General features: G+C 40.0%; 1 protein-coding gene across 1 annotated transcript; it reads right to left on the bottom strand.

Moving 5' to 3' along the window:
• Window positions 1–2,308: 2,308 nt before the first annotated feature.
• Window positions 2,309–11,108, bottom strand: ginm1 (glycoprotein integral membrane 1). The gene is made up of 8 exons (XM_080745340.1): window positions 10,920–11,108; window positions 9,839–9,910; window positions 8,464–8,563; window positions 7,880–8,034; window positions 7,147–7,306; window positions 6,310–6,533; window positions 4,793–4,956; window positions 2,309–4,465 (listed from the first exon to the last, which is right to left on the bottom strand). The coding sequence occupies exons 1-8, from the start codon at window positions 11,016–11,018 to the stop codon at window positions 4,354–4,356; spliced, it is 1,086 nt and encodes a 361-aa protein (XP_080601466.1). The 5' UTR covers window positions 11,019–11,108; the 3' UTR covers window positions 2,309–4,353.
• Between the last annotated feature and the right edge of the window lie 486 nt (window positions 11,109–11,594).

The raw sequence follows: 11,594 nt of genomic DNA, 5'->3' as shown, positions 1-11,594 counted from the left end.
GGCGACAAGCGAGGTCGCACTATGTCTGGAGATATGCTGTTAGACCCCAAACATGCTTACTCAGTTCGTTATGTGAAAATCCTGACGTCTATCACATCTGACATCATAGATATAATGCCCATACATGGAGATCCATGTCTGAACCAGCCACACCACTGTGATGTCACCTGTTTATGCCCATATATGGAGATCCCTGTTGAGTATCTGACATCACTGTGATGTCACCTGTGATGTCACAGTGATGTACATGGGAACCACAGTGTCAGGCGTTACCCGTACGGACGGATACGGACAAGCTGTGCCGGATACTGACAGTAAACTGCAACCTACGGTCGCAATAAACAACCAGTTATATCTTGCATTTTTTTTGTTCCCCACATAATGCGAATCAATTTGGTTATTCTCGCTAGTCACGCTACGAAACAAACCGATTATACAAACCAATTTTAAACTAGCGGAATCATTTTGGAGGTGCACGGCAGCAGTGGTTCCGACCGCCTGATGACTATAAAATTACATAAAAACTAGGGGAGGGGGATAGCTACCATAGAAAAATGTATTATGTAGGAATATATATTTACTTAATTACTTACTTTACTTAATCCTCTTTGTTCTGGATAGCACAACTCTTCGCCAATGATTATGAATATGTATGAATGAATATTAATGAGCATTGTTTAATCATGTGTGGTCAGTGACACACACAAAGTGGCCCAAATCCTATGATTGACGCCTGATATTACTGTATGTATGCTATGACGTATCAGCTTTCTGGGTGGTAAGCATTTCTTCTTTTTACCAATGCTGATTTTCATGACAGTGTTATAGTTGTGTTGAATTGATCTAGCCATAATCAATTGATTGAATGCCATACCCATTCGTATTTTTAAGAATGACAGGATTGAGGAATACAGCATGGAGGAGGACACAGACAGCGTCAGCAACTAAGACTTAAAGAGGTGAGTTTTGAAACTGAAAATTGGCATTGAGTCTGCAGCATGGTCTGTGATCCTGAGTGACTGAATCAAGAATCAAGCCGCATTGGCTAGGCTAGGCTAGGGTGTTGTAGACGGGAGGGACTAATTTCAGTCTAATTTCAAAGAGTTGTGCTGTATGTAGGTAAGGGGGTGAACAAACTCTTTGGCTGGGTAGTAAAATATACATTTCAAGTATCATGTATGTGGAAGAGTACAGTAGACGTAAACTGTTCAATTTATTTTAGAATATTTGTATAATTGTATATACACAGGAAATTATATATGTTCTTTGTCTTCTACACATTTATGCTGTCTAAAAGCTGCTTCATCAACACCCATTATGAGGATTCAGTATTTGAAAGTGCACAGTAGTGTTTGAACTACTGGCTGTCCGATAGCAAGCATTACTTCCGCAGTCTGTTTAGTGATCATTCATGGGAATCATTGCTGAAAACATCTGGGCAATATATTGATATTATGATATGACAGCAGATATCGTCTGGGACTTTGGATGTCATATATCCTGTTTTTAAGGGTGACATTACAGTAAAGTGATGTCATTTTCTGAACTTCCCTGAGCTATTCTGTCATTTGCATTTACAAACTTAAATATCCATTACTGATGATTATTTATCACGTATGTCATTGTGTAAATATTCTATGAATACACAAATAGTCATATCCACAAAATCGGTAGAGGTATTATTTGTTGATATTCTGTCCATATCGCCCAGCTTTAGGTGAAAAACAGACCTGAATCACCTGATACTGTATTTGGAGAGCAGCACCATAACTCAATTGTGACTACTGATTTGATCAAGCCCAAGCCAACAAAAGAATAAGATTTCTGACTAATGAACTCTATATGAATAACCAGTCCACTGATATTGTCATAAATGTCCAACCTGGGCAGTTAAGTATGCTCATTACATTTTAACCTAGGGAGAAACACAAAATATATCTCATTGTATTTCAATGTTATGATGTCAGTGTTAAAGTAAAGCCTTCCATAATTTGACGACTGCAATCATCAAATTGGAATTTTCTTTCATGGCCATGAGAAAAGCAAATAATGGTCAGGATTTTATAACCAAATATAAGTAAAACCAGTGTCCCCAAGTCTTGCCTCAGCATGGCAGACAAGAAAATTGAAATGAGTTTGACACCATGAAAATAAAATAAATAGAATAAATAAAATATTCTGTATTCTTTACCTATTTTATTCTGTTATCTTAAATAACATTTGTATTCATGGTGAGCCTTTTATTACGTGTATTCTTGACTTTGTCCTTTTTATTACACTTGTAATTCTGCCTTGAAAAGTGCTGAATAAAGTTATGTTCACCGAAAGTCAGTCTAAGTCATCATGCATTCTCACTTTACAACTGCTGCGAAAAATTGCATTCAACACTAGACTAAACATGCACCTTTCACTACATGTGCATTCAGGCATGCATTATGCAGCATCATAGAAGCCCTTGCATACAGTGACATCATGCTTTTGCCATGTCTCATCATGAGAATTATATGGCTGCTTTTTTCTCATGCCTCTCCTGCTTTGTGACAAAGTAGAATCTTTTCCACAGCCTAGCAAGGTTTCTGAGACAAGTTGATAATAAGCTGAAAACGGTTTTGAAAATCATTCCCTTTTTTTAAAAAACTTTTGAAAATCATTCCCTTTTTTTCTTCTCTACTTGCATTGCAAACATAGGGACTATGGTTTGAGCACTCTGGCTCTGGCCCTGGGTACTTAAATATGTTGCTTTTATCATTAGTGATCAAGGATTTAAGCTTACAGAATTCTACAATTGCACAAAAAAAGAGACATTTGAAATTACCTGTCAAATAACAATTGCCCACGCTCAGAATTCATAACCACATAAAATGTTTAAGTTAGCACATTCATAAACAAGCATATCAAAGAAGCAGCAGGAGCTAATTCAAAGGTGCAATGTTGCAAAACATATGAAATAGACAGATTTACATTGTGTGCCATGTTTATCTTTCACATTCCATATTCTATCTACAAATTTAGCAGAGACAACATAAAGCCGAATAAAAGTGTTGAAGGTTTCTCATTTACAAGAAATACAGTAAGAGCTCTTGGTTGAGACCAGGCATCATACAGTCCAGATTATGCTGGTTAACATTATCTAATTCACTTACCACTCAAGTAAATTCATATCAATTTCCAGTTAAGTCATTCACACCTCTCAATCAAACTATAAGCCCAAAGCCCATGCAGCTTAGAATTCAGCATTTAGACAAATGCAACATCATATTCACATTCAATGTACGACAAGTGCGTTTAGGACATCATGTACATAGTTCTAAATAACAATTTGTAGTGCAGGGTCTCTACAATACAGCATATCAAAGTCATATCAATAGTTTGACTTATTGAGTGCATACAGAGTTGTAACATCATTGCTTATATTCTCCAGTCAAATGAACAGGAGAGATGACAACAAAACAAACACTAAAGATCTGAAAGTAATCAAAATCATGGTCACTGAACTAGTCACACTTATACAAAGTAGAATAGATACAGAGGCACTGTGGGGTACGACAATCAGCATATGAACCAGAACAGCGTGCATTAGGTCCCATATTACGTTCTTCCAGTGGTAAGATTTTAAAGGCATAATTTCAAATAATGGTGCAAAGTTGGGGAAATAATGACTACTGTGTGACTGGAAAATAAATGCTACATATAAAGATCTGTTTTGAATGAATGTGGTAATAATCCAATGGCCTAGATCCAGCTCAATAACTGTCATCCTTATTTTCATTCAACATTTACTCATTTATTAAAACTTGCCTTTATATTCATCATACTTTCTTTGTCACCACAGACTTTGCCTGACCTACCACAACAGTACAATGTTTGATAAAAGCACAGCTTTACTCCCACCTAAATGAGAACCAGGCCAAATGTACAGTATTCGCTAGCTTGCCTAACAATCCAGATCAGAAATTGTTCAGGAAACCAGTTCTTTACTGAATTTATTGTCACAAGATATTTTAATACTTAGCCTAGATGGTTTCTGACTATTTACAGCTGGAAACATGTAAACACTAATAACATCTGGTCTGGCCCACAAACTGGCAATTCCAATTAGTGATGACGAATGGGTATCCAATTTGAAATTCGATTCAAAATAAGATAACAAATACCGGTAACCAACAAATCCGACCTGAAATAAAAATGGATGATTCAAAGTGTCTGAAAACCATGGAAAGAGGAACCATGAGACAGAACGCTGAAATGCAAATTTCAAAACACTGCAGCAAGTATTAATGAGGAAATATGAATGAAAAGTAAGTGACCCTGGGATCTGGACTGAGAAAAAACATTCACTTAATCCATGTTCATTCAAGGTCTCTTCTCTTCTTCTTCTGCCTCTGCTTCTATCTCTATGTTCTCTAGTAGAGTGTGCTTCTCATCCTCTGGTAGCAAGGTGACAGGGTTTAAATGGAACATTCGCCTGAGAGAAAAAGAAAAGTGACAATACTTTTTGTCATATTCAGATGACATGGAAAGGCAAGGAGCAAAAATCAGACAATGATGTGGACATGAAGGCAGCTGCAGAGCAAATGTAATACGGAAGAAGGGATAATAAATACATTTGTGGGCTCCTTAAAAATTGTTATTGTAATTACAAAACATTTGAAGTAATTAAAACTGTATATAAAAGATAGTTTTTCCCCCCTATCACCATATCCACAAAAACCCAATTCTAACTGTAAGTGGGATTGCCAGAGGTTAGTTAGTGCAAGCAATTTAGTCGATTCAACACATTTTATTCACTTACTTGTGTTCACATGTTGGGAAAAACATGTCCAGGATCTTAACGATGACAGCTGAGCCAACCACACCGATCACCACCACCCACATCACCAGGAAGAACAGAGGCAGTGACTCGGAGCAGAAGCGCCTCAGACGCTCTCGCACCTCCTCCACCCACCGACACACAGCCTGAGGAGAGGAGACTAGTTGATTTAGCAAATATTGAAAAAAAAATATATACATATACATGGTTTGAACTTTGTTAACACCCAAGGAGCCAAACTCGTTCAGTAACGAGATAAGGCCACTAGGGGTCACTCTGCCAAAAGGAGTTGCCTCGTTCCTCAACGAGACAACAAAGGGTTAACTGTACAGCTCTGCGCGCATGCTGTGTGCCCTGTGAATGACCCTAGTCCATACGTCACACGGTGGCAGGCAGAGAGAGAGAAAATGGCGCGACTCGGCTGCATTGATTTCCATTCTAGGCTGAAACATAAAAAGGGCTTTATTTATGAATGAGGTGCAAAGAACGCCAGGGAAGCAGAGATCTGATTGTTTTCACGGCGACACTTTACCGCGATGGTCGGCCCCGTTTTGGATTTTAGTTTCGCGAGCGTTTGTAAACAAATGGATTTTCTTCCTCAATCGTCAGTGGACACTCACGTGCACACGCACGAAGCTTCCGAGGCTCTTCAAAATAAAGCGTGAGTGAACGCCGGCAGCAGCAACAGCTAGAAATGTTAGAAACCTTGGCTTCCCATGTGTTAAGGGGCGGACAATCCGCTCCCTTTTTACTTTCTCTTTGTCCCTCAAAATAAAAAAGCCAGGTCCACTGCCAGTTTTTGCCACTTCCAAAGCAGGCCAGGTGGTCAGTCAACATTTAAGGCCCACTTCACCTCTGGGACAACCAGATCTTATTTTATTGTTGTTTGGGACACGATCAACACAATCCTGAGTTATTTTTTGTGTTCAATCTGTGTTTGGAGATATTTTAGTATTTCAGCATGACTGGTGATGCATTTTGCATCATATGATGCATCATGCTGCATCATATGTTGCAAAATGCATCACTAGTCTCGGGTGGCCAGGTGAGCCAGATATCTCTGCCTACTGAAACGTCTGGTGACAACTACTGTACATTGAATGAATGGGATGAAACCAGATGGGAAAAAAACTAAAACAGCATCACAATGTAACAACCTTACATGGGAAGGTGATCATAATTGGAATTCAAAGCAGTTAATTTAGGTTTGTTGGCGCTGTTCAAGACTATACAATGAATTTAGATTTTCCCAGACGTATCAGTAGGCAGAAATCTATCTAGCAACACAAGACAACCTGGCATCCCTATTTTGGACATGTCATTGCAGGTGTAATGTTTAACCAAATTGTATTTTTATATAGCAGAGGTAAAATCTCGAAACGTCGCCTTGTGACGTTTCGTGAGCTTGTAGATCGGTATTTTGCCATTAGTTTTACAACAGTATATATATACAGTAGGTCTTAATGCTAAACTGTATCCGATTTCTGAAACATGCTTACAGAGTAACTGTATGGAGATTCAGTCTCCGTCTGAATCTGGTCCGACTGGCCTGGTTCCTCATCGTCACCGTTGTCATCTCCGCCGTCTCTGGTGTCGTACAGCAGGTCTGGGTCCATGCGCAGGGGCGTCTCTGGGAGTTTGCCTGGGGCGGCGATCTCTTCCTGGGTGGTTTCAGCGTGTTTCAGTGGGTACTGGCTGGTGGTCTGAGAGAAGACTTGGTCCTCTGTTTGATGCAACAAGGAGAGAAGAAATCAGTTCATTTGTTGAGTGTTGTTGTTAGAAGGATGTGCATTATTTTCACATAGCTGCACACCAGTGCCATAACATCTCATCACCAGATTCCATTCATATGAATATTTTCTTGACTGCATTCATGGTTATTTTAGCTAAGATTATCTACAAGCTGTCCATTAAATCTACGTTGATTTCAATATAACTTTCAAACTTTTGGGTACTCATTTCTAGATTGTTAAAGTGGGTTCTGCTTCCCCCATTTGGTGGAGTAGTAAGGTTCTATTTTCTTTCCAAGGTTGGTAAGACAGTGCCACTTGCCATTTAATGAAAAAAGAATAAACATTTCTTATATTTTAATTGTTGGAAAGTGGCCATGGTATAGCCTAAGTGACCACGGGATAATCATCTTCAGGCTGTGCTCTGAAGAATTATGCTCTCTGCAAAGCTGAACCCCTACAATAAGCCAATACCGAATAAGGTAATAAAGACAGTAGGATACTCAAGCATCATCAACAAAGCAGAGGCTACTGAAACAAAGTACAACAGTAGGTAATGAAAAAATACTTTTTAAAGGGTTTAATAACAATAAGGTTGAGTAGTACCCTTTTTAGGATTGGGTGGATCTGTGATGACCACATCATCCTCCCTGGGAATCCTGAAGATTTCACTGTGTCCAATGGGATAGATGTTGGTATACTGAGCTAGCTTCTGGAAACTCGGGCTCATGAGTATCTTCACCTCACACATATCAGGTTGGTGGACCTACATACATGAAGTCAAAATGTATTAATATTTCACAAGAACATTAAAATGTCCCATCTTTGTTCCATAGACCAGGGGTCTTCAACGTTTTCAGGCCAAGGACCCCTTAGTTGAGAGAGAGATGAAGTGACGACCCCCACAACCTGTACATAGATTCCATATACCGGTAGTTTGATTGTTTGACAGCACAATCATCAGTGTATTTTAATTTTTGGATTCATGTCAATTTGTGTTTTCAGATATTTAACCACTTGAACCGGCAATACTTAATAAAATTGTACTTAGTCTGCTCTTTTTCCCCCTCTACACCAAAGCTCTTTACCGAAAATAGCCAATCTACAAGCTCACAACGCCTCGCAGCGCTAAAGTTCTCAGAATATGGACACTAGGGTTCAAGTGGTTTTTTTTATCACTCAAAGATTTGGAGGACCCCCTATAGTAACTCTGCAGACCCCCTAGGGGTCCCGGACCCCCTGTTGAAGACCCTTGCCATATTCACATCCCACCCGGCCCGAGTATGAAGTACCGTAGGAGTCAAACAGGCGACCCATGTTTGTTGTTTGCCATGTTTACCTTCCTGCCTTCCATCTCTATGACCTCGCTGAACACCTGCAGAGCCACCACCTCCTCTGAGTCACTATAAAGCCGGTTCTGGTTGACCATCACCCGGGTGACGGTGGAGACCAGGTCCCCTGATTCAAACTCACTGGTTCCATTGATGGTCTCCACTGAGGAAAACAAGGGTGAATATAAAGAGGCTTAGAAAAATGGCAGACACAAGATATCGTCACTGTCGGGCAGAAACCCAAGTTTCAAATTTGTAAATTTTTTCGCAAAGTAAAGCACTGCTTCATATGGCCATCGCACAAAAGTAGTGAAAAACGGCTGATCTACAAGCACACATCGGAGGCGATGTTTAAGCGTCATTCCAACCGGGCACGATAAAGATAACGGTATTGTTTTAAAAATCATTCTCAATCCAAGTGGATAACCACAACGATATGCCGACATAATTGACGTGCTGACATATCGTTATAGTTATCTTTATCGCGCCCGGTGGGAATGATGCTTTAGTACCACACAAACGTTTAAGTTTAGCTCTTGTGAAATGTGTTATGGTGCGTTATCCACTATCCTCTAACAACGACAAAACTCACAGAGCAGTGCTTGGCAGTTTAGCCTGGTCACCCCTGACAGCTCCACGGGAATGTCATTGATGAGTACTTGTTCTTCATCCACAGATATATTTAGATTGATCTGAAATGTCAAATAAATAATCAATCAGTAATAAACAGAAGGTTAGATTGGTTCTTTCAATTTCAGCTAGTTAGATTGAAGTATGCAATCATTTATGACAAACAAGTCCTATAAGCGGAAAGTTCAAATCCTCCAAGTTCTGAGGCAGAATTGTATTGGCACATTAAAACAAAAAGAACCAAGGTTAATATGCCTTACCAGCCAGCACATCTATACTATAATTTTGCGAATGTCTGTCTGAGTGAGTGAGTGTCTGTCTGTATGAAACAGCGTTTCTCCTCGGTGGCTGGAGCAATTGATCTGAAATCGCATCACCATCAGCATATGAACACACCTGACATAACTGTGAAGCCCGTTTGTCACTTTCACAAATCGTATGCTGTATATTCGCATTTTTATGGTGTATCTATATCTATTTAGCCTACAGTACCTTTTGTGACCACACATGTTAAGGGAGGGGCGCTGTTGTTCAGGCCATGCACAATCACACACAAACCCACACACACACACACACACACACACACACACACACACACGGGGGGGGGGGGTTGTGCAGGCAGGCGGGCGGGGGGGGGGGGGGGGGGGGGGGGGGGTTCTGGCCCTGTTACAGATGATGTCCAAAAATCATGCAGATCGGTACACAGTATCTCTGTAGCCGTTAAATGGAACGGGTATTTCTTACATTGATGCTCCTACATATTAGCATGCAAGCACCAGTTAAAGTTACTTTCCATCCCTCATATACTGTGTGCACAGTGCACATCCCATAACCCACACACTGCACATCATTTCGGAGCTCATATCTTTGAACGGGTAAGGGCTAGTTAATAATAAAACAGTAAATTGTATCAATGTCATCATTTATTTTTGCTAGAAGTAAACCAGTTTTGATCATTTGGATTTCATGCAAGGAGACAAAATATCTCATATTTAAATCAATTGTATTTATTTTAGAAAGAGATTTTATTCTTCACCAAATGTATTGAGGACAATTGTAATTATCTTATTTGCACAGGGCACAAATCATTTCTAATATTAATGCATTAAACATGATTACATTTTCACAAATTGAGTACAAATGGAGAAGGGTGTGTGTGGGTGCGGGGGGCAAAGGGGAGACAGATTCTGACATATATGAATTTTGCCACAACACCTCCTGCGTCCAGCCCACAGCACAATAAGATGCAACACTGGAATTCGAATTATTTACCTACAGGTTGGGGCTAGCAAAAGGACAACAAGATGCTACACTGGAAATTAATTCGAATTATTTACCTGCAAGTTGTTGGATTGTTGTATCTCGGCGTCACCCACTGTTCCCGCTGTCACATTAATGAGAATGTTTTCCTGTGAGAATAGGGGATCAAATTGAGACACAGTGTTTGAATGATTGAAGAATGTATTAGCAGTTTGCAATAGAAAAAGTACAGTTTCATTTCACAAATCACTGGTACAAGGTCAACTAAAAGGAGATCCTAGTAAGCTTTACGGCTTATTTACACAGGAACCACTTTATGTATCTCATATAACATTGAAAGACAGACGGATAGAACGTAGTACTTTAGGATAACATCAATTTCAAAAGCATAGGGGGGGGGGGGGGGGGACATGGGGGCAGTCTGTCTCGAGTAGCAGCCGTCTGAAGGTGACTTTTAATACCAATTTTGAAGGAGACTAGGGATTTGCACTACTTTAAGGCTTGCGGAAGGGCGTTCCACATGTTGGTGGTGGCATAGCAGGAGAACGAAGATACTTTTTTTAGTGTTAAATCTAGGTTGAACATGATTAGTGGAGCTGCTTCTGGTGTTGTGATCGTGGACCTCATAATATGAGGTTTGATTGATTGATTGATTGATTTAAGACTTTGTTAGAAGTTTGCATAGGAAAAGGTACAGTTTCATGACGGTACAGTTCACTGGTACAAGGTCAACTAAAAGGAGATCCTCCTAGGAAAGCCCTTGGCTTATTTACACAGTAAACCAATGAAGTATCTCATATAACATTGAATGACAGACGGATAGAACACAGTACTGTGCAGTAGATATAGTCAGGGAAAAAAGGGGGAAAATATATATATATATATATATATATATATAATATATATATATATATATATATATATATATATATATATATATAATATATAATACAAAAAACAAAGAAGGGTCTGGGGAGGGTAAAGGTCCACGGACATTATGTATATGAGGCTCTCAGGCTCATATACATATGTCCGTTATTATCCCAATAAATATTAAAGCAGGAAATGTGACTGGCTTGGTTCTGCTAGAAAGCAAGCCCGTCATGCTAGCGCATCCGCGTTGCGAAACATTAGCGAGAATCCTGAATGCTTCCTTACCGTGTTCACTTGCTTGGGTGAAGATGATGATTCCGCGCCAATGAGCGAAGCGCAGAGCAACAGCAGGACCAAGTACATCGTTGCTGCTGTAGAGTTCATGTTGTGGTTTATTATGGCTTATTATGGACGCTACAGTTGAGCTGCTGCTGCTGCTGATGATTCCAACAACAACAAAAACACAAAGCTAGCACCACATCTGTATTACGTAAGAGCGTACTGCGTAGAGCGAGCTGGCAGTGACGCGACGTGCACGCGTCACTGCCAGCAGTGGCGTCATGTTCAGCAAAAGCTAAGGTATGGCAACATGACTGGTGTCTTGCACGCGCGCCCTTACCTTAGCAACAGGCACAATGAGAAGTACATTTTATTATTTCCCACTGTAGCCAAGGTATGGCAGCTGCCATAGCTTGCCATACCCAATTGACGCCACTGACTGCCAGTAACTGTAAAGTAACTAAGTAAATTTATTTAAGCAGGCTTGTCAATGCTCCTGGATTTCCCAGGAGTCTCCTGGATGTTGACCCCATCTCCTGGGAATCTCCTGGATTGGCAATTCTCCTGGATTTGGTATCAAACTCCCAAAATTCACCAGCACACAGGAAATTACATCTACTATGTTCATCATGATACAGATGAGAAGTCATTATTAAAGATGTCCTTTGCTTCAGTCATCAA

The sequence above is a fragment of the Nannobrachium achirus genome, assembly GCF_963921795.1.
Source record: "Nannobrachium achirus genome assembly, chromosome: 16".
NCBI classification, from domain to species: domain Eukaryota; kingdom Metazoa; phylum Chordata; class Actinopteri; order Myctophiformes; family Myctophidae; genus Nannobrachium; species Nannobrachium achirus.
Note: the sequence above shows the minus strand (reverse complement) of the source record. Positions and strands in the feature narration are given on the sequence as shown.